The sequence below is a fragment of the Actinia tenebrosa genome, unplaced genomic scaffold (assembly GCF_029948245.1).
Source record: "Actinia tenebrosa isolate PJP-AT-01 unplaced genomic scaffold, QUT_ActTen_1.0 PGA_scaffold6__47_contigs__length_16458017, whole genome shotgun sequence".
NCBI lineage: Eukaryota > Metazoa > Cnidaria > Anthozoa > Actiniaria > Actiniidae > Actinia > Actinia tenebrosa.
In genome coordinates, this window is record NW_028292583.1 from 10,847,529 (window position 1) to 10,872,498 (window position 24,970).

At 36.8% G+C, this 24,970-nt stretch overlaps 2 protein-coding genes and 1 long non-coding RNA gene across 4 annotated transcripts in view; 2 read left to right on the top strand and 1 right to left on the bottom strand.

Annotated features, from left to right (window-relative positions):
- The window catches only part of LOC116291866 (uncharacterized), a 67,570-nt gene that overhangs the window by 20,651 nt on the left and 21,949 nt on the right, over positions 1-24,970 (bottom strand). For both annotated transcript variants that reach the window (XR_004196617.2, XR_016121504.1), the window contains one exon: positions 10,509-10,609. This is a non-coding gene — a long non-coding RNA (uncharacterized LOC116291866). The remainder of the gene's footprint in view (positions 1-10,508; positions 10,610-24,970) is intronic.
- On the top strand, positions 337-5,137 carry LOC148906056 (F-box only protein 8-like). Its single transcript, XM_089039517.1, has 7 exons — positions 337-685; positions 2,180-2,231; positions 2,386-2,460; positions 2,692-2,810; positions 3,026-3,094; positions 3,612-3,727; positions 4,097-5,137. The coding sequence occupies exons 1-7, from the start codon at positions 492-494 to the stop codon at positions 4,354-4,356; spliced, it is 885 nt and encodes a 294-aa protein (XP_088895643.1). The 5' UTR covers positions 337-491; the 3' UTR covers positions 4,357-5,137.
- On the top strand, positions 14,218-24,367 carry LOC116291858 (guanylate cyclase soluble subunit beta-1). The gene is made up of 7 exons (XM_031699075.2): positions 14,218-15,110; positions 15,204-15,277; positions 15,402-15,505; positions 15,608-16,896; positions 22,116-22,262; positions 22,494-22,648; positions 23,276-24,367. Exons 1-7 carry the CDS (start codon positions 15,108-15,110, stop codon positions 23,772-23,774), a joined length of 2,271 nt encoding a protein of 756 aa, XP_031554935.2. The 5' UTR covers positions 14,218-15,107; the 3' UTR covers positions 23,775-24,367.

The window sequence follows — 24,970 nt, forward strand, 5'->3', positions numbered from 1 at the left end:
GACCAAAATTTTAGTTCCGTATTAAGTATCATTTACGTTAATCCCAATATCCATTTACTCCCTGAGAACGGGCCCCTTCAATCTACCTCCTCTACGAAAATTATCATCTGATATCCCAGTTGGAAGCGAAGGGCAGCTAAGGGGAGTCAATGTTAAAATTATACGGCAGTTAAGGCTGTTCTGGTCTAATTAAAGGTAAGTAGTAAAAAAGTCCCGACGTTTAAGCAAAAAAAAAGACCTTTTTTTCATTTATTCATCCGAAAGTGAAAATAGAATAATCAGCGGCATTTCATAAAAAGCACGCGCATTCCCTAGCCACGTCACAATTGCATATGTCATAGTTGATTACCACAACAAATGGACTCTTGAAGAAAAATCGCCATGTAAACTTATTCTTCTGTGGCTTGTTTTAAAGCCTTTTATTAAAAAATCGCCTTGCTAGACGCTTCAATAGCACTATTCTGTGAGGTTATTATGCTTGGCCATCCCTAATGGGGCAGTTTCATGGGATTTTAGCACGAAAAGAGTCTTCGAGATCCAAAGAAGCTCTCCAGACGTTCCCAGATCTGGACAATCTTCCTCCAGAACTGGCTGTTGCTGTGTTGTCGAACCTTAATGCTACCGACCTATGTCTTGCTGCCTGTGTGTGGGATCACCTTGCAAATAATGATTTATTGTGGATGAGGTACGTTTATGGATTGATAAGCTTTCTACATTTTATTCCTTGAAGCTTTAAACTTCGATTTGCTGTACAATTAATTGACAAACTGGTATCGTTTGAGTAAAATTTTAATTGCTTGTACATAATTTCTAAGATCATATCTTGGGAAGAAATCGTATAACTGTTTCGACTTTTTTGTACACGAAACGTTACCTTCATTATCGCTGAAAAATATTGCAATACTGAAGTTTGCTCGCTAATATTCATTAAACCATTTTCAATAGTTTCTGTATCTGTTTATTTTATAAATTATCCTGACGTAATTGATCTAGCAGAATTCTAAATACTCGAAATGAATACTTCGAGCAATTTAGTCTAGTAGTTCTAGAATGCTTAAAAAAGTAAATGTAAATATAGCTCTTGATGTGCTATGTTTACAAACAGAAAACATTGTGATGTTGATTTAGGTTTGACATAACCCTCTTTTCTTAGTCTTTGTCTGTTGTATCGGCTGATCGAATTGCGGTTGGTAAGGTAACCATAAGAATCAGCTAAAGCTTGGCTAAAGCTTGAAATGAAGTTTACATAGATAGTTTTAATTAATATTATTAGATGCAAATGCTATATAATACAAGTCATTAGCCCTCTGGTTATGAGCCTACACGATCATAAGCCCAACCACTTGCATCTGCTAACATAAATTTCTTCCCAGTCATAAGCCACCTCCAATGATGGAGTACCTCTGTGCGCATGGACCAGGGGCCTCCCTAAGCCTGCATGGACACATGAACATTCACATTTCAAAACATTTACAGCTAATGTCCCATTGTTAAAAAGAGCACAATTAAATATTTTTGAATAGAACAGATTTCCAACATTTTTCTCTCTCCTCTTTATAAGTCCCCACTCCAGTTATAAGCTCTCCCAGTTGTAAACCACCTTCTGCCCAGATTATAAGCTTTCCCAAAAATTCTTATGAAATTGTATAGCCCCAGGGCTAACAACTGGGATTTATTGGTATACAAAGAGCATAAATGCAAATTTGGAGCAAAGTGTGACTTTTAGTCTATTCAACACAGCTGAGGCAACAAAAATATAAAGAAAAGCAAACAATAGATAGATTTTTAGTGCTGGATTGGTATGATTGAAGCATATAATATTTAAAATATGATAAGGCATTAGACTACATTAATTTTTTATTGCATGGAAGGAGGAGTAGCCTTCGAGCAGATGTTATATTTCTTCCCATCCATATTATTTTTCATGATAACTAATTAAAAATTAGAGATCACAAAACCCTGCTATAGAAATCTATATGTAACACTATATAAATCATTATCAAATCATAAATCAAAAACGTGATTAGCACTGTTGAGTGGCCCATTCTAAAGCCAGATTGAGGGCAGAAAAATAAATTTTGTAAGGGTACAGCAGAAGAGGCCATTTAAGTTTAAGCAACTGTCTATTTTAGTGCTAGGAAAACTTGTTATTTTAATTTTAGTTTTGCTCTTTTTGTAGCCTCTGTAGGACAACATGGAAGTATGTACCAGCTTATAAAGAAATGCGCAAGGTAAAATGTAAATCATACTTGATATTATGTCATAGCCTGGCAGATCTGGGGAAGGGTAGTCTTTACCCCCACTTCTATTGCAAAACATGCTATGATAAAGACATGTAAATGATTGTCCAAGGTGTTAAAAAAACATCTTTTACTGTTTCAACAGAGTAACCTTCCATACAAATCCCTATATCTTCTCTTAGATGATGGAACCTGCTTATTTAATGTGTACCCCAAAGAGGTAGGCTATCGAAGATGGTCATATCAATAAATTAATCTATGTATTTTATTTTTATATTTACACAAATATATATGTATATATATATATATTTGTTTTTTGTTTTTGTTTTCTTGGACCCCACCACCCATGCCTTCCCTTAAATGAGAGAATCATGACTGAAAATCGCTATGTATCAACGATTATTGCTGTTGAATGGACTGGAATTGAGAATAATGCATTTATATTTTTCAGGGAATGCTGTTTTTCCTTAAACATAGTATCTTGGAAGACAGTGTAGAAGATATAGCATTATTTATAAATGGAGCAAGTGTGTTTCGTTCTGATGCAGTCAGAGATTATTTGTATGACAGGTGTGTTTATAAATAGATTCAACCAGGTATCATATGTAATCATGCAACATAGATAACTGAAGACTTCTGGGATAAAACGAAAAATTATAAAATGAAAAATTTTATATACTGTACTAAGAATAAAGCACACCTTGTAGTCCCCACAACTGAGCTATAATTTTCTTCAAAGAGCAATTCTATGATTCAACTTGTCATATATATTATAATTATTTTAGGAGGGACATTCTTGAAGAATTAATTAAGCTACAAACGTATTCCAATATGTTTTTACCAGAAGCTATGAGGTAAGCACAGCAATAGTTTTAAATTCATGGTTATGCCCTCTTTTATGTTTCTGAAACCAATTCTTTGATGTTTTGACTGGCTGTATGGCATATGCACAATGTACAGTAATCTTGTAAGTTTTGAATAAGGGATAAGGGACCCTTTATTGGGAATTGGAGGTGGTGGGACTTACTTGTTAATAACCCATACTAGAAATCTGACTCCACCCCTCCATTTTTGCATTAAAAATGGCCCTTCCCTTGTTTTCTATTGTTTATTGTAACCCTTCTATCTTGAGCCTGATTCTTTTGAATGACCCCTTCAAATCCCACACCCCCCCCCCCCCCCACACACACACACATTAAAAAAGTAAACAATTCATAATTAGATGGTGTCATTTCATAACTATACAACATCATTTTTGACACGCAAACTATAGCTTTAGGAAATAAATATCCTAAAACTATAGTTTGTGTGTTTGGTGTTTTTTAGCACCAATTCTTTAGTTCAAAAATTTCCCCCCCTTTTTGTGCACAGAAAGCTGTTTGATTTGATACAACCACCAGAAGAAAGAGGTGAATACATTGACACATTAATAGAAGTGTTCAGCAGAAGATATTTAGAATGTAATCCCACATGTGAACTCTCACAAGGTAAGTTATACTTTCAAAGTAAATATTTGACTGAAATATCTTGAAAGTTCAAATGAAATATCTGAATCTTACAGCCAAAGACCCAAAACCAACATATTTTCAAAATCCTGTTGGAAGACATACATATCTTCCTTATGGTACTTTTTGGTTTTCTGAAATAATTTACTTCTTATCTTTCAATTTTATGGACTGATTCCATGAGAAAGTCAAAATGGTGGCAAAACAAAGCATACCAAACTCTTGAACAGGAAGTGATTTTGCTCAATACAGTGCCTTCTGTGATTGGTTAAACAATTTCGTAATCTATAATGAAGGACTTCAATAATACGTGAAGGCTCGATCTAACTTCGGTTTACTTTTTCTTTACAGATACACTAGTAATTCTATGCAACTCACTACTACTACTCAGTGTTGATCTAAGCAGCCCAAAAGTTAAAAATAAAATGACCAAGAGAGAGTTCATTAAAAATCTCCGAGGGGTAGTACACCCATCAAGTGTTGACTTTATTGGAGACCTTTATGACAATGTTTATCTACAAGGACATGTAGCTGTCCCAAAAGGAAAGTGCCTCAAAATACAAACTTTTCCTTTTGTACGACCTTATGGAAACATCTTTTTTGCTATATGACTTAAAACCTTTGTTTTATCAATTTTAGTCAAGAACAAAGTTTATGTACTCAAACGATAATACTGACAGGCTCAGTTGTTTTTATCGAATGCACTTGTGGTTATTTTAGTGATAGATATTGGTGCTGTTTTTGTACATTTTAGAGTATCTGAATAGACCATATTTGAAATTGCACGATACTGCTGTGTTCCTTGATTACAGACTCATTTACTCAGGGTTAGACTTGTTTTAGTGTGTTATACCAACAGTAAAGTAAAGAATGCACAACTTCAACAATTCAAACACCTTGAAATTTGACAGACCTTGACTGGAACACATAAATATTCTACACAAAATCACTTATTTAATCAAAGCAATGAAAATTGCTGAGAAAGATACACAGTGGGAATGGTCACATGGAGCAATAGTGAATCGACTTTGTGGTCAAATTTTGTTAATGCTTTCTGATGAACCAACACTGCTTCAAGATCACTTCCTGTATATTAATTATTAAGCTATCAGTTTTAATTGCTAAGAACATTTTAGCTGATATTAATAACATCTTTTTATTTGAAGAACTAACTTGAATTCATGCCTTGGAAAGTGTAAGACAAAGACAACTGTCAGATAGCGCTATCCAGGCTTTGTACGACCAGGCCCATAAACATATAGCAAAGAAATTTTATACATAATAGAATGTCAACATGTTAAATATTATCTAACAACAAGCATGATGATTTGCAATGTATAGCACTAGCATTCATGTGTTTCTTTTGTAATAAAATAAAAATCTAAAATTGAATACTAAGGCTAAATATATATTTTTGCACCTGCAAAAATACCATTAATATAACAGTAATGAAAAAGCGATCCTGTTTAGACTACAGGGACTGCAGTGCAAAGTTTTCAGTGGAGGCAAATCATTTTTGGCTAAAAAAAATGGCGGGGGGGGGGGGGAGGGCTTTTTCCACCTCCGCAGTCCCTGGATTAATGTAGCCTTGAAGCCCCACTCCATGCAGTCCCAAAACAGGAAAACACCTGACTCAACTGAGTTAGGAGGGAAAAGAGGGAGTGTTAACTGTGTGGGTCACTCGTTGCCCTGGGCAACAATTGCATTATTGAGGAAAATGCATGAAAACACATAGGTGTAAATACTTCTAAGGAACTTTTCAAATTCTGAATACAATATTTTTTTCTGATGTTCTTGCTTACAGTGGCCACCCAACTTATTCTTTACTAGTTACCCAATCTGACAGCAAGAATTTGTGCATTTGCATTTGCACGTGCACTCACTCAGCGTGACCGGACTAAGTGATACATATTTTGGTCCCTTTGCTAGCTAACACTGGATACTTTCGTAAAAAGTATTTTAATTAATGAAAACACTTGGCAGGGAAAGGATTCAACGGCCATGGGGGAAAAAAAGGTGGGTGGTAACGGTTAAGCGTGTCGCACTGTAAGCACACAGACATAGAAAAAATGATAGGTATTGTTTCCTTTCTTTTATACCATGCAATTGAAAATTCCTATTTTTCTAAAATCTTTGGGCGTAAGTCTTCTCGAGAATATTCATAGTTGGAGAGTTATCTTTGGACTTAAAAGTAGCAAATGTAAGATGAATTTCAAAGAAATGACGACATTTTTTTAACTGACATGTTTCGACGGTACCAACTGTCATTTTTCAGAGTGATTATACAAGAGTTATCTTTAAATTAAAAGACTTTCAAAAACATTCCGAAATGGGTGGAGATATGCCAAATCTACATCACAATAATGTAACCTGCAGCAATGAAATTTGCGTGACTTATGAAGATCTTTTCACATAAGCGATGAAAAGCACGATTAACGTAATGGTCACCAGTCAACAACTTCCATAAGTAATGTCAAGTAATGTTTCTGCTTCTCTGTCAAAGTCTATCACTTTCTGAGTTTTCTGATGGCCTGCACCGTCACCTGAATAATTGACTTAAGATAAATTTATCTGATTCTTCATCCCACTGAATTGTTTGTTTTAACCCACTATCAACTCTTTCATACCATGAATTCCTTGGAAGACTTTGCCGATAAGACGTCTTTTTGACATTCCATGTCCATTGTCATATTGTGAAATTTAATTTTTTTGCAAATTTGTTACATTTGCACTTTTTCCCACTTTTATATCACATTTAGTTGAAAGTCTTTCCCCTTTCCATTCCTTTTCGAAACTTCTGTTGTCGGGAGTTATATAGCCTAACGACATACAACATTATGCATATTCATTGCAAATATTGCACCTTTTTTCGCTTTTATATCTCATTTAGATAAAAGTCTTTCCCTTTTAAATTTCTTTTCGAAACTTCTATTTTTGAGAGTTATATGGCTTGACGACATACGACATTCTGCATAGCAATCAAGCCTTCTTCGATTGATACGATGAAACAAGGGTCAAATAAAACCTCATCCAATACGTGTAATCATTTGGCAAGTTAATCACAAAAGATATACATACTCCAGGGTTAGCAAACCGAGCCGAATAGGCGCCCACTGAAGCCATGATTTAGCAGTACTCAAAAAGAAAGTTATATCAGGGCAGGCAGCTAGTCTACTTAATGATAGATTTATGACTAAAACTTCTTTTGAACCAAGATATTACAAAGACCATGTTTTAAAATCCATTTTTCCACTAGTTTCTTTGTTTTCATCCATATACTTATTTCATAAAGTTAGTCCAACAACCTAGAAAGCTGTGATCGCTGATAATCACGGGAAATATTTCATATCCAACAAGTAAAGCTTTTGACACAAACTGTAGCAGTTGAGGACGCTCAGAGGAGGTGAACTTGTAGCTGGTAGAAGATCTCAAGTCCATCAACAGTTATCAAGCGGTTAAAACATGTAAAATGTATCTGCCCATGATCCTTGTCGGTCTCAGCTTTGTAGCTTTTCTGGTGACTAACTTTATTGAAATAAGTGTATAAGCAGCAACAGTAAATGCTGTGAGGATCAGTTTAGCAGGCTACACGGTATCGTACTCCAATTACTATCACTTCGTGAGCCTTTAACGGAAATTAGAGTCATTCAACAGCTCAATCGAGGTCACGTCCAATCGGGTTATACGATACAAGTATTAGCTACACTAGTGTACGATTATCCCCGCATCCCGCATCTCTTCCCTCCTTCCATCAGTAGAAAAACATTGTTCCATTTACAAATAATTGATTTACCTACTTTCCCAGGATAAGCATGGAAGATTTTCTTCACGGAGGGTAACGTAAGAAGGAATTGATAACTGATTCCCAGGAGGACTCCAGTATCGGATATGCTAATCGTATCTTTCAGGGGCAAAAAAAAAAAAGCAATTTGGTATATTTTAGGGTGTTAAAATTGAAATCTAGAATTTTGCATTAGTTGGTATATTTTATAGCATCGAAAAAGAAAGAGCCCATCGCTTTTTGTATTATATAATTACGCATAGCTTAGGTGTTTATAATACTTAGAATAATACTTAGGTAGGCATTTTGGCATCACTTGGGGTTCTTAAATCGTCCAGCCACACCTTTCGGTATCTTTTACTCTTCAACATTTCCGACATACCCGATACTTTTAACCCAGAGTCTCCCCCCTCCCCCGAGGGTCCCAGTCATACTATCACAGACTACCTGCCATGCCATTACGTGCTCTCTAGACGTCGAAAATCATGTCAAAATCTGATAAAGTTGGTAGCTTTTCAAGGTGATGTAAAATGCCAACGAATTTCTTCTTGATAAAGGTCAAACATAACTCAGTCCTAGCTCGCGCATCCAGTGACCAAATATATAGAACATCTGTTCTGGTTATATTCTCTGTTGCCTATAAAATATACTTCTAGATGTGGTGATCAATACAAAACATACAAGAGGCAAACACCGCAGCCAATGGAGAAGACCTCACAACAGATGTCCAACGAACATAGTGTTTAGTAGTTCCTTTGTAAAAGAGCTTACATAATATATTAGCCTCGCTTATCCCCAAGGCATGGGTCGTGGAGGGTCGAGTGCTTTAATAATCTACTAATCCATAAGTAAGAAAGGTTAGAAGTTTCATGAAACGTCCAGCATAGGCGTCGCAGATATCTGGCAGTTATTGCAAGCTGCTGCTTATTTTCGCTAAAATATCTAAGAATCAAAGATAAAAGATAGGCCTAATGAGAAAATAGACCCATGTTTGAAAACTGTTGATGTGTTTTGATGGATAATTGGGACGCCTTGATTTTAAATGCCCGAATGTTGTGAACCCATTACGGAAGAAAAAAATTAACCAAAATGATGTCTAGACGCACAATTCACTTTCTTTCATTCCAAATGTCATTGATGGGCAGTTTGGGATGGGTAGGCCACAGTTCTTATTTTCATAACAAGCTAAATATCACCATTTCATGGCGTTGGATGTAAAGAAAAAATCCCCGGGGGGGGGGGGGGGGGACTCCGGGAAAAAAGTACCGGGGATGCTCGTCGTATCTCTTAGGGGTAAAAATTCTCGATTTGGTATCTTTTAGAGCGTTAAATGTGAATTTTTGAAAATCAGCCTTTTCTGGTGTAGGGTGTCGGAAAAGTAGAGAAGCGCGCATTGTATGGCTTATCCTAGGCGCTTTTTATATAAAATTTAATATCATTTGTTGTGGTATCTCTTAGGGGTTAAAAATCGTTCAGCCACGCCCTTTTTTAAAGACTTGCGGTATCTTTTAGGGGTCTTTTTGAAAATTTCCGACGAGCGTCCCCGGTACTTTTTCCCGGAGTCTCCACCCCCCCCCCCCCCTCCTTCCACCGGGGAAAAAATGAAAAACAACTAAAGATTTTTTCAAGATAAGCATTCTTATCACAGTTTTTGATGTCGGTAAATCGTTCTTATATCCCGGCTTAAATCTATTATGATGGATGAAAGCAATAATATGTTCTTTAATGCTAGAAACGCTTTAGGATTCACTTATACTTACACGTGATAACATCCAAGAATGATAGAAATCAGTGCTAAGTATGGATAATAATAGGATTTGTAGAAATATAATTAGTTTTATTACACGTTGTCATGGCATATTTGCGTAGTGAGTATTAATCAGATCGTCGTGTGGACATTTTCTATTACAGATGATAAACTAAGCAATATGCAGGATTATTACCAATCTGTATCGAACTCTAATTACGTACATTTTTGTACAGTCTCCAGTGGTGCAAAAACGTTTTTTCTGCTTTTACATAAAATATTTTCTTTATTTTGGAAAGCAATTTCGAATTTTGGAGAAGAATGCGGTCTGCGCACTGATGATTGCGGCGATTTCTCCGATCCCCTACTCTGGAAAGTGCGCACATATTAGACTAATAATCTAAGAGTCATTACCTTTTTTCCACCCCTTAATTTTGTACCGTTGCTGCATTAGTCTCGTACTTATTCTAAATTCATTTTTCGGATATGTGGTTTATTTTGGACCATAAAAACTTAAAGGTGATGCGCCAATCGCTTGCTTTAAAAATCCATACAGCGGCTATATACGCGCTATACCGTATCTACCGCATAATATTTGTATCCAGTCGGACAAGTAGTATATGTAGAAGTTGTTCCATAAACATGGCCAGCAAAACAGATCCAAAAATTTCTTACAAATATCTCTTAGGATTATCATGTTATTTCCTTGGGATTATAAATGAAACCATGTAAAGATCCTCAAAAATGCATATACATATTACCCATAATCCTTTTATATGTCAGGGTTAACGTTATCGTTAACGAACATGTGCAAATATAAATCCTTAATAAGTGCCGGACAATCGTAATTTTCAAAACGATAACACTTTAAAACTCATAAAGCCCCTTATTAAGAATGACTAATAACTTAGATTTTAAAAATAGATAAAATAGATATTTTAATTAGTCAAAACCTACTAATGGTCTATCACAAATCCCGTACTATGATAGACTGACCTACAAGTGGTCTATTAGTATTAGACCATGCACTGATAGCGAAAAGTGTTAGTTTTGAAAATCAAAACAATGGCGTCTGATTCGCGTTTTCAACCTAATTTCAAACGTGTTTGTGATTTATCCATATATTCGGTCTAAAACAATAAGGCTTCGGCCCCATGGGCTATTGACTCGACCCGAGAACCACACATATTGGTAGAACTACAAATTACCGGTCAAACACTGATAGACGTACTTACCGGCTTAATAATATCGTCCAAGCCACTCTCGCCCTTCGGCAAGGGTCGGTTGATGTTAAGTTAACTGTTTTCTTGATTTGCATGGCCTATTCAACATAGCACTGTTGGAAAACAGAAGAAACAATTAATTGCTTTCTCACAAAAAGTTTAGAAAGCAATTTCAATTCTGGGAAATGAGAGAGGGCTGGAAAGGAGATGATGATGAATTTGAGCTGGGAAGCCTGTGTTATAATTGACTAGATCAGAAATAACTTCATTTATTATGACCCTTGCCAACTATTGTATAGAACACTCGAACGATTTACATCATTCTAGAAGTCTGCCAAAATACCATCAGTAAATGTAATTGATGAATAGCAAAACATCATGTTTTTCCACAGATGACGTCTTTCTGTCGGACACGTTTGTATGTTTTAGTTATGGAGATCTAGAGTACCGAGGATGCTTACGGTTTTGGCTCTTTTAGTTTCATAGCTTTAGCAAATCAATATCAAATACTTCTGCGAAATCAATCAATTATCACTATCTGACCTTCCTGTGATAAATGATGTGAAGTACTTTACTGCAATAGTATTTTTGTGTCTGGTCACTGAATCGCCGCGAGCAAAAACTAATGCTCTATGCTATGGTGTATATAGCGAAGGCCACATGTATAACGATTTTCACTATGTGTGCGGGAACATTGCGTCGTAATGAATATTGTATAGTCAAATGTTTCCACTACCGACGAAACTCAGATAACGCCTTGTCATTCGAGTCGCCTCGAGCAAAAACTATTGAATGAACGTGTTTAGTGATTCTCACTAGGGTTTTTAGAAGGCGTTTTTTATTTTTATTTTTCCTTCTTTCTTTTTTGTTTGTTTTTGCTTATTTTATTTTATTTTATTTTTGGCGCAATTCATGCGGTCTTACATGAAGGACCATGTTTATGTTGGTTTCAATAAACATTTTACTATCAGTATTCTGTTGTCAATCTTACTCAGATTTATACTGTTGAAATAATACCCACATACACCAAAATTATTTATATTCCTATTTATAAAACCGACGGAATCTGCTTCCGTTTAAACATTTTATGCAGATTTCTCTCGTTCCCGACAGAGTTTTCATATGCTTTCCAAACTATTGCCGCATGGCGGCATGACCTAATGATTGCTCCTTTTTCAAGTCATTGTTTTTTTTATTCACAGTTGCAGGCCTGAGACACATTTATTTTCCACATCATGACTGAAAACATTCTAGGATAGTAAGACAAATGCAATGATTCAAATGGAAACCCTCTCTCGCGCGCCCGAGAAATAAGGGACTCATTAAGTATTTGTTCCGGTATTTTGAGGTATTTGTTCCGATCATTTTAAACTGCGGGAGTTTGAACATAGAAATGGAATCTCACCTAAAAAACTATCATGTTTAGCCCTTATAATATATAAATAAGGTTTTCCTACGCTGCGTGCTAATATTGGGTACAATCAGTGAGGTCGGACACTGATGCTCCCTGATTGCAATCAGACTTAGAGCTCACGGTACCGCAGTGTTGACCTAAAGAAACCTATTAATAAACGAAAAGGCTGACAGAGCTGCTGAAAAAGAGCCGGTGAGCATTTCCAACAAGAAATAATTGACATATATAGACTGCTGAGGGATTAATAAATTATCTAGGAGCGCTGAATAAAGAACTGAGAGTGCCGCAGAGTTCTTAGGCAAGAGTGTTAATTTAGCAGGTAAGAACTGCTTTGGTCCTTGAATGAAAGTGATGGCAATTAAAAAGAGTTCATAGAAATATTAGAGACCGCTTGCCGAGATACGTTTGGTCCTTATAATCAGTTTACTTTTTCTCAATAAAAAAAAAGGATTTTGGAAAAAGATCTTAGCTTGTGCGCTAGTCATTGGTGGCAACTAATGAGACGACAAGAACTAACGCCGCATTTCCGATTATTGCTTTATATCAAGATTATTAGGGTTTGTTATCATTTGAGACAGGATCAAATGAAGGCGCAATGAAAAAAGAAACATTTATCATTTCTTCCCTTTGGCAATATCGGATTTGGAGATAATTGGTGTACAGTATCTCATTGGTAAAGTTTTTTTCCTTCTTTTTTTCATTAGTATTTTTTCGCGCTACCTTTGCCATAGTGGGTTATTTTTGGATCGAACCTAGACTGACATAGTTCTAGTAAAAGGTGCTAATATTGACAGGTCATTAACAAATAATAAATGAATAATCGATTTTCCAAATTTTCTTTGCGCTTTACTGGAAAAGGAGCATTTTAGTCAAGGTCTTAGGTATTATAAAAACGCAAACGATAGCGCAAACGTCTTTGTACGGTAGCTGGAACGTAAACAAGAGAAATGGAAGAGGAAAGACGTGGAAAGATAGACGGAAAAAGGGAGGATACTAGTTTATAAAATACAAACCCCGGCCCGCACCCCGGCCTACGGGCAAAAAATGAAGTCGTAATTATAATTTTTGAGTTTCTTGATTCTAAAATTTACAAGGGCACAAAACATCCTAAGAAAATCGAAAATCTTTTTGGTGGCGAGAAGAACCAAATTGCAATTACATTTTTGGGGTTTCTCAGTTGATTCTTAAATTCAGGGGAGAAAAAATCCTATAAAGATCGCACATCATCTTGCTTCGACTTCACCATTTTTAATGCCATTAAATGACAGAAAGAATGAACTAAAGCATATTTTTGTGACTAACAGTACTACATTTTGAAACTAAAGAAAACACCATTGTTCAGTTTTTTCTTTTAACATGCAGATTAATGAATAATCAAAAATTGCTTCTTTTTAGATTCAAATAAACTGTTCAACAACAATAGGGTACCAGTAGAACAATACTCAGCTGCTAAAAACAAATAGAACTTTCTCGAATTCGGATTGAATGACCAGCAATCAATGGCTCCAAGTCAAGATTAACGTTGATGTGTGTTCATCATAACATTTACTGTATTTTATCAAGTTTTGGAGAAAGGTTTATATCAAGAAAACTCGTACTGAATCTCTGTGATAATAACTGAAAACCAGAAGCGCAAGGAAAAGCAAACTACCGGCCTAAGATTTACTGCAAAAAATGAGTTCCCCTGGATAATGAATTTTTTGTTTTGTTTCTTATATGTTCATTCGGTTTTCTGTTGCTAACAATACATCTAAATATCTAAGGCATCTTTTGAAATAAATATTAGTTAGATGTGTTGACTACCCGAAAAATAACACTAGCCACTAAGGCACTAACTGATTTTTGGCAGACCCTCATGCTGACGAAAGAGATCGCACCCTACATCAGGGCTGTAAAAGATCAGCTCTGTTAGTAAATGGTGTCATAAAGATTTACTGAGATTTTCAGCCTTACAGTCAGTATATTTATTCCTCCTCGATAAAAATAAACCCTCTTTAAGAGATTAAATGCATGGTTATATTGACATTCCTAAGAACTCCTTGGTTACTCGAAGGAGTAACTCGAACCCCCCTCCCCCCTAATAGTTTCATTGTAGCTCTACGTGCAAATATTTTCAAGTTTGCAATACCCGTACGAAGATTTTGAGAGATACCATGTCATTCTTTTTTCTTCAGAACTTATGAAATTCATAGTAATCTTAGTAATCAACAATATTGGAAGCCTGCTTTGTTAAGAAACAAATCCGGTTCTTAACTATAGATTAGTCAATCTATTCAATGATATCCTAAGGGAAAATTATATTGTACAGTATGTTTGTTATTACTACGAAAAAATTACCAATGGACAATTGTATATTGTAAAACACAAGTACGCAAATCGCTGATCAACTCCAAATAAACTGAAGAAAAAATCTAGGTTAAAGTGATTAGTATCGCCTAAAGCACTTCCTTGGATAAGACTGAGTCGTGAGTGGCTTCATCTAGTATTAATTTTAAGCATATGGGCCGTGGAGATATGCGTCACTCAACCAATGATTATAATGTATGAGTTTTTATTTAATCTTCTGGTTGGCAAGCTTGATCCACTTAATTTATACGCAAATAATCTTTGAAACTTTTCGCCTTAAGGCAAATAGCTATCAAGTTGCACAAATTACAACGAAATTTCGTGAAAATATGAATTAATAATAACATTGGCTTCCGTGTTGAAAACTCAAAATGGCATATCGGTTGAGATGTTTGTTGTAACCTGTCGTCGCCTCTGTTTAGTAAAATAACATTGTCACTTGAGACGGCCTAAATGTTCCGCAGACGCGCGTTGATTCATAGGTGTATACATTATTGTCCTCGAAGATGTTGTCAGGCAATAAAACCCTAATAGAATGTAGCTCTTCCTCATATTACATCTTTGCCATCCTTAAATCGGTTCTAAAAAATAGTCATCACTCGAACCTGTAAATGTTTCACCGGTCGGAGAATATTTGACACGAATAATTAAAGGTGAAACTATGGTTTCAGTGGTAGCAGGGTATCTATCTACACAACACACGTGACCTTTCGGTAACGCACGTATAATTGTCGAAGATCCAAGCAACTCGCATTTGCAGACAAGTACCGGATAGTAATAATTCAGCCGGCTTCTACATCCATGCCCTAAAGCACCAGATCATCGAAACCAGTAATTCTAAAGAAACGAAAATGGTAAGTAGACATAACAACATAATCATTCAAACGACAAGCGAATTAATAAAATTGCTTATGCTAGCTCATTTGAAATTATGTTTGTTTTGGTAGTATGGCTTCATCCACTGTGCTTTGGCTGATCTAGTCGTCGGCAAGTTCGGCGAAGAAGTATGGCGAGAGATAGTGTACGTATTGAGTTCCTTTATTCTTAGATAGTAAATTTGATGGGGGCTTTTTTCACGACGAGTTGAAGTAAAGTGGTTTTTAGTGTCGCATCAAATGTTGACATTTGTGTATTGTCAACTATAGCGCCAAGGCAGGAGTTGAACTTGGTGGTGGCTCGTATTTGATTCACAAGATCTATGATGACCAAGAAACGTTAAGTTTGGTGGCAGCTGCGTGCGAAACTCTAGGTAAGAATCAGTCCTAAAATTCTTAGACACGCTTACAACAGTATTTGCATTAATGTCAAGTCTCTGTCACTTAGTATTCTTTCATGTTTATTATCTAACCAGGGTTAGAGTTGAATACTGTTCTGGAAGTCTTTGGAGCGCACTTTCTTGAATACTGCGTGCAGTCGGGATATGATCGCATATTGCGAGTTCTTGGCCGTAATTTGCGGGACTTCTTATGTAATCTGGATGCTCTCCACGATCATTTACAATCAATATACCCGGGAATGGAAGCGCCTTCCTTCAGATGCACGGAGACAGATGACGGGACACTGCTGCTACACTATTATTCCAAACGTCCAGGACTTTCTTATATTGTCATTGGGCTTGTCAAGGCGATTGCTAAGCAGCTGTTGGACACAGAAATGACGTGCGACATTCACCAGGATCTGGATGAAAACAATGACCACGTTATATTTGCGATTCGAGAAGTTGAATGCAAAAGCCCTACAGCGTCAAAGCTTGGTTTACAAACTTTCGACACAGTAGGTCGGGGAGCTAAAAAAGGACCCGCAAGTGATGCCGCTTGCTTTACAACGCGCAACCCGAGTGAGAATCGCGGAGAAAAAATGAGCTTGCTGTCTTTCTGCAAAGCTTTTCCATTTCATGTCATGTTTGATCGTAACCTGCACGTTAAACAAGCAGGTCTATCGCTCATGCGTCTTATTAAATATAACCCAAAGAGCACCCTGGTGTTTACGGACATTTTTGATCTTGCACGACCGCGTATGGATTTTAGTTTTGAGACAGTAATATCACATATAAATACGGTCTTCATAGTGACCACAAAACCTGGAGTTATCGGCTTTCCTTTAATTGACGATCCCACATCTGAGACCACAGAGGATGCTCAGCAATCAATATTGCGGCTCAAAGGCCAGATGTTGTACATCCCTGAATCTGACTGCCTACTGTTCCTATGCTCACCGCGCGTATCTAACCTAGATTCATTTAGAGAGAAGAGCCTTTACTTCAGCGATATCCCCATCCACGATGCTACCCGTGACCTTCTATTCTTGTCTCATGCGCGCCGAGCAGAAAGAGAGCTAGTGGAAAAGCTCGAAGAGACGAGTAACAATTTGAAAAAAATTGAGAGCAAGTTGATTGATCATAAAAAGAAAACCGATGACCTTCTTCACTCCATTTTGCCCAAAGCAGTGGCTGCAAAGCTTCGGCTAAATCAACCCGTGCCAGCAGAAAGCTATAAAGTGGTGACCATTTTATTTAGTGACATTGTGGGTTTTACTGCACTCTGCTCCAATGATAGAGTAGTCCCTATGGACATTGTCAAGCTGCTGAATAAACTCTACACGTATTTCGACATGCTCTCGGGAATGAATGATGTTTATAAGGTAAGAAAGTTTAAAGGGTGTAGTGAGTAACATTAGTTTTATACTTGACCCTCAGCGTGCGTGCTCTACATATTTCCGTCTATTTTCTATATGTGTTCAGTAACAATAATATTTTATCTTTAAAATATAAGGACGTGACAAAGACCACTAAGGTTAAGTATGCTTACACCAAATCATTAACAAGAGGTATTTTAAAATACTTTACTCTCGTCCAATAATTACTGGCTGTTCGGTATGATAATAGATCCTTCTCAAATCAAAGGGTCTTGCGATTTTAACAGGCTTTATTATTCTAGATAATGATCCAAATAATCTAAAAATAGAGAGAGAGAAAATTAGAGTCCGATGACCAAGATATCCTAACTAACTGAAAAGTATAATAACTGATCGTCCAATCCTCTTATCATAATTCAGTAATGAATTTGTATAGCAACGGATACACAGATACTGCTGCTAGACGCATGAAGATAAAAATATCTTAACGACGGTTGAAATTTATTGATAAGTCGGGAATATTTTGTTGACAAACGAGGTTGCATAATATAGGTTATATTAATTTTGGAATGAGGTGGTGAGAACTAAATTTAGCCTACATTTCAGCAAATTCCCAGTCCCGAGTATTATGAATATTCGATTTTACAATTCCGATTTCCAAGTTCCAGTTTTGTAATTTTTCTAGCGCAAAACTAAATGATATTCTCATTTCTCATTTTACCCCTTTTGGACATACATAATTGAAAAAGGACAAAAAACATCTGCCCTTAGTTTTACTTCAATAGCGATCAAACGAAAGAATAATCCTAGTTTTTCGCATAGGTGTATATAATTCTATTATATTAGTTATCAGCCGAGTATTTCAGACTTCTAGCAATATACATCTTATATGAAAAACAATTAAGACAATATGTAAGGTAAGAAAAGCCTTTTGCTTCTTGTGCCGATAAAATTTGTTTACATAGCGAAACCTTATTGGTTGGTTTTAATAGGAAACCGCACCTGGTAATGGACTGTACTGTACTGTACTGTTAGGCATGAACAAACACTAGAGAAATTATGATAAATTGCACTCAGAAAATGAAAGGACGTAAGGACGTTTCGGCTCATTATAAGAATTATCATCATAAAAACGAAAAACGAAAAGATCCTATCATATTATTTTGGTATTAATGAAATATCCTAGTTGTTCCCATGTTTTCCGAGATTCTAATGCTTTTTAGGTGCATTTATTTATTCATTGTTTTTTTTTTAAGGCCAGTATTCGAGTTTTAATTAAACTGAGTAGCCTTCAATGACTTTCCTGGAGTAGCAATTTGTTCAAAACTTAGCGTTTTGAGATTCTAAAGTGAAAATAAGGAAAAAAAGAAATAATCTGGAAATCATTACGACTCACAATGAAAATAAACAAAGACATTTTGTGAACACCTTTTTAGCAATATCAAAGATAAAAAAGACATTGGGCTTCTTAAGGTTTCCTGGTATTTCAAACTCGCGCTGACCTGACTTTATCAGCAAGTGATTTTCCTTCCTTGGCGGTTAAGGCATAGAGTCACTCAATAAAAATGGAATTCCCAAAAACAATTACAAATGGGAAACATCAAGTATCTGATAAGGTCTATTGTTTAATCAGCATGCACCATTTTAGCAGGAATAGAAATCATAGAAGAATCCATTAAATTTGTACCGAACTGTCAACGTAGCCAACGCCATGAGAGATGGGATTATTCTAATAACGATATTTTCGTACGGGGCATTTTTATTGCAATTATCTCCGCACTTCAAACGAATAAGCCCTAAGGTAAACACTTCTAGAACCATTATAATTCCAAGGAATATTCCTGTCTTCTTCTTTTTCCACTTGATATTCTTTCAAGTGATAAAACTGATCCTTTTTTTGTCTCTTTCTTTATATCAAGTTCATTTTAGTGGTAGTTATATTCTTAGCTAAGTTTTATTTAGCCAACTTTATCATTTACTTAGGGCTCCGTTAGAGCTTTCCTTGTAGCACTCGGCAAACTTTGATCTCTGTCTAATCGGCTTTTTAATTAAGGGTCTTCTTATAGGAACTATTGCCGAATGTAATCGCTGATGAGAATCGATCAGTATACCACATTGATTAGAACTGTTCTTGATTAGTCGGGAGAAAAAGGCATGATGATACAACAGTAATGATCCAGTAAAAAAAGATAACAAAAAATCCCTCATAGTTCGAGTTTATAGGATTAATTTCCATCTATACAGTTCGTTTAAACCTCATCGGCTTAAGTACTTTAGCACTTGATAGCTACTAATTACTCGGGATAGCAGAGGCTTAACGGCTCAGAAATGAAACATTTATGACAATTGTGTTCATCTATCGAATAATGAGATATAAAGATTGGGCTTTGTTTTGAAATAAAGCAAAAAGTGTTCTTAAGGAAGGAGAGGATATTCATTTTGTCTGATATCCTGACGGTAATCGATGTTAACTTTTTGAACCCTTCATCTTTTCTTAACCCAATTGGCACGAGTGTCATGATGATGTAATCTTTTAAAAAGACCCTTTTTTCATTTTCGAAAAGCGTAATTAACAGATGACAAATAACATCGTAAGCCCTTATTTATATAGAGTCATTATAGAGAAGCTAATTTGATCGACAGCTATTATTGATTTTTGTTTTCGAAACCCTGTGTGTATTACGGTCTTTTTTTATGTATATATATGTTTTACAACCACCACTCCCCATGCAGGGCTCTTCCGTGAGGTTCCCTCCACACGCACTACCACTACATTCTATATTTACAACATACAACACTCAACTCACATGTTGCTTTTTACGGAGGGAGGAAACCGGAGATCCCAGAGAAAACCCTCGTGGCAAGGGAGAGAACAACACAACAAACAAACTCAACTCACTTATGATCCAGTCTGAGCCAGGACTCGAACCAGGACCGCAGTGGTGTACTCTGCGAGCAAAGGTTTTTTTCTGACCCTCCGTGGGCCAGCCCACGGAGGGTCAGAAAAAACCTCTGCGACTGAGCAGGGTATAGTGGTGAGAGGCGAGCGGTAAACCACTACGCCACTTATGCCACCCACGGTTGGACTGACTTAGAATTTCAAGTTTGTTCATATATTCCCATTACCCTGTACACTCCACGAAATGCGCACAACCAACGAACTCATGTCGCATTAGGTTACAGACGAGCCGAGAGCAGGAATAAGATCAAAATCCTTACCACTCCGAGTTCAGAAACATAGATGCGCAAATTCATATAGAGGTGATCACTTCGAAAAAGGAAATTAGGGTTGAATTCTCTAGTAAGCTTCTCCGGAAAACTCTCGTGTCAATAGGAAGTTGAATTCATTAAACGCTGAATTTTTCCATTCGGTCTATTTTAGTATCGACTCCACCCTTACGGAAAACCTACTAAGAGATAAACAACGTTGATTTTTTAGAGGCCAGGAAGTAGGTTAGGAACATATACTATGAGCGAAAGGGATGGGGTGAGAAGGAGGATGATGGGAGGTGACAGTAGGGGTCATACTACCTTTCAAATTGTGAGGGTGAGATAAAAAAGTGCTTCACAGCCATTATCCACAGGGTGTTATTCAAAAAGGAAGCTAATGAGGAATCGTTTTGTTAAATACCACCAACTTGGCTGCGATAACGTGATTTGTAAACAAAAAAATGACGAAGCTACGGGGTGGGCCAAAAAGCCAAGGCAAGTGAGGAATGGGCACTTTTCTTCATTTGAAAAAGTAAGTTGGATTAGATTTGCTACTTCTTGTCACATCCCGCATTCTTCCAAGATATAATTCTTCTAGAAAAGTTGAGTGTCAAGGGGTGAATATTCGCCGAGTGTTGCATCTAAATATGTACTTATGATATTCTAGTCTCATTTTGACGTCTAGACTGATCGATTCGACATTTTATCCAGGCGTTTTTCATACCACATGGCGCTATTTATATTCATTTCAAAGATAGAGTATCTGTTCTAAGATGCCAATGGAATTTTGAATGCTAGTCTATACTTACCAGATTACTATTTCTTATCTGGCACGGGCTTTAAAAAATAGGAAAGGCAAATAGCCTATTTCGGTAGCGCTATATATCATGAAGAACACAAATTCAGAGATCAGAATAAAACACACAAGGCATTTTGCCATATTCCATGGCATTTTATCGTAAGAAAGTCACGCAACGAAATATTTTTCATATTTTCAGTGAAAGAAAAACAGCAGGACGTTTGCCACTACCAGAAATTACTTCGAATTTTCTTTTCTTTTTTTAAATTATCATGCCTTTATGCGAATAGCAAGACAAAAAACGTGCACAAAGGATTATGGTAGTTGCAGTATCTGATGCTATGATGAAACAAGCTTATTGATAAACGCAACAATATTTGCACATGGAAAGTCATGATACCGTCGAGAAGCCCTCTAAAAAGTTTCACATGAAAACACTGCAAGAGTGAAGAGTTGACTAGCGAAGCCGTTGAATCGAAGTCGCAGCGTGAGAATTTGGAATACTTAGGTTTCTCAAAAAGTATGTTCAGGGCAATCTGCAAACCACTGTTACTTGAATACATGGATAAAGCCAACGCGCATCACCTGCGATTTATTCGCGACTATGGTCTTTAATTTTTTAATTTATGCATGGTTTATACCTATTTATGACATGGTTTATAGATCGATGAGTGCCTGCGAGATCTGAGCAAAATTTTGGCTTAAAGTACCATGATTTTCTCCTATTTTTTCAAAAATTAATGAAAACCCTGCCAGGACTTTCCGGCTCTTCTGATCTTCTAAGATTATTTCAAAACTCAATGAAAGCCCTGGAGCGGTCATAATAATCTGGTACACTAAAGGATTGCTGTCTTTATACGATTGATGAAAGAACTCGATAAAATATATAAAAAGAAAATGTATATCAGGCCCGTAGCTAGGATTTTTGTTGGGGGGGGTGCTAATTTACAAAAAGTGGACCAACCATATACTTTATTTTTTAAAAGTCCCATAGGACGCATAGGTATAGATAAATTATTAAAGTAAAATTGATTTTTTTTACTTAGTTTTACGTGAAAATATCATACCAGCCAAAATCTCACTTGCTTAAAAAGCGGACCTTTAGCTCGCGTGGGGGGGGGGGGGGGGCGAACGCACCCCCTGCACCCCCCCCCCCCCTAGCTACGGGCCTGTATATAAAGGAACACCTCATCTAGTATGCTTTTGTTGTTGTCAGGTGGAGACGATTGGAGATGCCTACATGGTAGTTGGCGGGCTTCCACACCCTTGTGAGAACCACGCCCAGAAGGTGGTAAATATGGGCTGCAGTATGATGGAAGCCACTGATGTAGTGCATTCTCCAGTTGATAAAAACCCAATAAAGGTAAGTTTTTATCCTAAGGAAAGTTTTAAATTTTTAACAACTACCAAAATAAGTCTCCATTAGAATAGTAGTAAGAGAATATAGCTAATTGTAATACTTCGGAAATTTGACCTTGGGATTGAGAGGGGCAAATTGGAGGACCTCCTTTAGTACCTGCGCGTTACAGTTACGTTGATTTTCGTCGAGATGTTTGCTTGATTATGATCAAGTGCATTTTACTACGGTTGACAGATCCGTATTGGTATCCACACGGGGCCTGTGATGGCGGGAGTTGTTGGTAAGAAGATGCCTCGGTATTGTCTTTTTGGAAGTACGGTTACATTGGCGAACAAGATGGAGTCCGGTTCTCAACCAGGACGCATAAACATAAGCATTGATACAAAGAAGTAAGTATTGGCTTGAGGTAGTAATACTTTCATATCCGGATGGGGTTACGTTTTGACTCATTCTGAAAGACCTACCGAACGGATATACAGTGATTTTCATTAGACCCTGAAGCCTCAGATATTATTTCCATGGTTTTCTTTTGTGCCTATTTTATTATTATTCATAGCTACTAGTTTAACGGTCTGAAGAAAATCACTCTATCGTGTCGCGCCGTGACCTTGGAGGTGCAGTAACCGGCAACTACTGATTGGATGAAGCAGTTTCATTTTTCTTCCAATAATGAGCATGATACTAGATGATATTTTAAAAATCCAAAACTCGTTACTAGTCATGCTGTGATTTTTTGCGAATTCTATTCCATGCTAATAGAGTACTGACATTTTCACTGGATGACTGAAGAGATGCTCACTGTGTTGGATTATATGACGACAACCCGTTAGCAAATACATGTTCATCCAACATTTCGGCCATGACGACAGTTCGGTCAGAGATATAAAACAAGAATATAACAACTCCTAGATTCATAAGTCGCAGTTGCAGTAGAGAATATTATTAAGTAGCAGTGGATAAGGGGGGGGGGTTTAGAAAAAATATAATTTTAATGTGCTATGATGTTCTATCTACAGCCTCGTTGATCAAAATGACTTCACCTTTGAGTCCAACGCATTGGTTGCCAACCCTCTTCCATGCTTTTTTGTCAAGAGAAGTGCTTTGGCTGCAAGACGAGCGTCTCTTGTTGACATCACGTCATCTGTTGCGCCCAACAGTATCTGCATGTTTAGATCACCCATTGGTTCACCCACTGAATCACCGGTACCACGCAGGCGCGCGAGCTCGGTTGAGCCCGCACCGACTCCAAAAGAGACAGATAAACAATTTCCAGTTTGCCCAATGAGAAGGCGAACTACGGTTCATAAAATGCCTTCGAGAATCATCAAAGAAAATGGTTTGGCCTCTATGCCCGAGTTGGAATACGTTTCTGATGGTGTAGAATTCAACCTGGATGATTCGTCTGTCGTAGAAACGGAAAGAGAGAAACTAGTAGCACTGATGGGCTTGCATGATAAAATCGATGCCATCAAGCTCAACAATGCCCATACACAAGTCAGATCCAAAGAAATCTAACCATGCAAGTAATTAATGTATAACATCAATTCTTAGGCTGCCGCTGTCAGTTCTAAGTTCATTTCCGTATGGAACGCCACACCACACTTTGCAGTCAGTTTACCTCCTGGCATTTTCCGCCAAAGATTTGATTTTTAAAAAAAATTTTACCACTAAATAAAAGTAAAATAAAAAATAAACATATTAGCACGAACTGAAGAACCATGGAGTCAATGTGTAGATAGCCAAAAAGTGTATATATCATAATCCATATCTAAATCATAAGATCATATTTTCAGTAAGGCAAGTTATTCAACTTGCAAGATATAAAATTGTCTTAAGCGAAGCTAGAGCATTTCAGCTTTGCTGTCTGAGAAATTTGTTTGAGGGAGTACAGAGGAGTGAAAGAGAAGAGTTATTGAGTTGATCATCTTTGTATCTTATTTAGAGTTTGTGCATATTGCATCAAAGAATGTTGGGCTCTACCATAATAAGTATTCTTATAATGAAGAGTAGATTGGTACATTATTTGACAATGTTGCTCGCCTTTACATAGCATAATGCGATGTTTATTGCAGGTACCAAATAAAGGAGTCCATTTTTGCATGTTATTAGTACAGTGTACTGTAATAATGAGGGTGGTGTTATAATATAGTTGTCTCCCTGCTACGTTCATAAGACAGCGATACTCATAAAAGAATCCCTTTCTAATGCCAAACGTGAACCGTTTATTCTTAGGGTGCATCTTACGTCACATCAACTTTGTCCTTTTATTCTCAACATGCCGGAAAGTAATGCATGCCACATATCATTAATGAAAACATCAATGTTTTTTTAAAATCCCAATGTCTTTATACTTTATTTTCAATATTTGCTGCACGTCTCCTATCATGACTTCTTGAGTGGATCCACGCCATCTAATCACTACTGATGACCTGATAACCTTATTGGCTAGTGCGGCATAGTACGTTATAGGGGTTGCGAATCACTGGACGGCTAATACTATACGAGTCATCAGTAACAGGATTACGCAGTTTATCTGATATACCCAAATAATTCCAAGGTAACGTGAAGATCATGGTCAATAATGTCACGTAGCACACTTCAATTAAGAAACTATAGTTTATGAAATAGGTAGTCCAGCGAACAGACTCTCTGGGGTTTGTTATAAAGGTAGCAGTAAGTAAGTGCTTCATTGTGTCGTGCTACTTAATTTA

Bases quoted from the DNA above. Each gene is read 5' to 3' on its own strand.
- LOC148906056 (XM_089039517.1), top strand. From the start codon at position 492: ATGGGGCAGTTTCATGGGATTTTAGCACGAAAAGAGTCTTCGAGATCC. The intron at 686-2,179 runs GTACGTTTATGG...CTCTTTTTGTAG, and splicing joins AATGATTTATTGTGGATGAG to CCTCTGTAGGACAACATGGA. The intron at 3,095-3,611 runs GTAAGCACAGCA...TTTTGTGCACAG, and splicing joins TTTTTACCAGAAGCTATGAG to AAAGCTGTTTGATTTGATAC.
- LOC116291858 (XM_031699075.2), top strand. The intron at 15,506-15,607 runs GTAAGAATCAGT...TTATCTAACCAG, and splicing joins AGCTGCGTGCGAAACTCTAG to GGTTAGAGTTGAATACTGTT. The intron at 22,649-23,275 runs GTAAGTATTGGC...TTCTATCTACAG, and splicing joins ATAAGCATTGATACAAAGAA to CCTCGTTGATCAAAATGACT.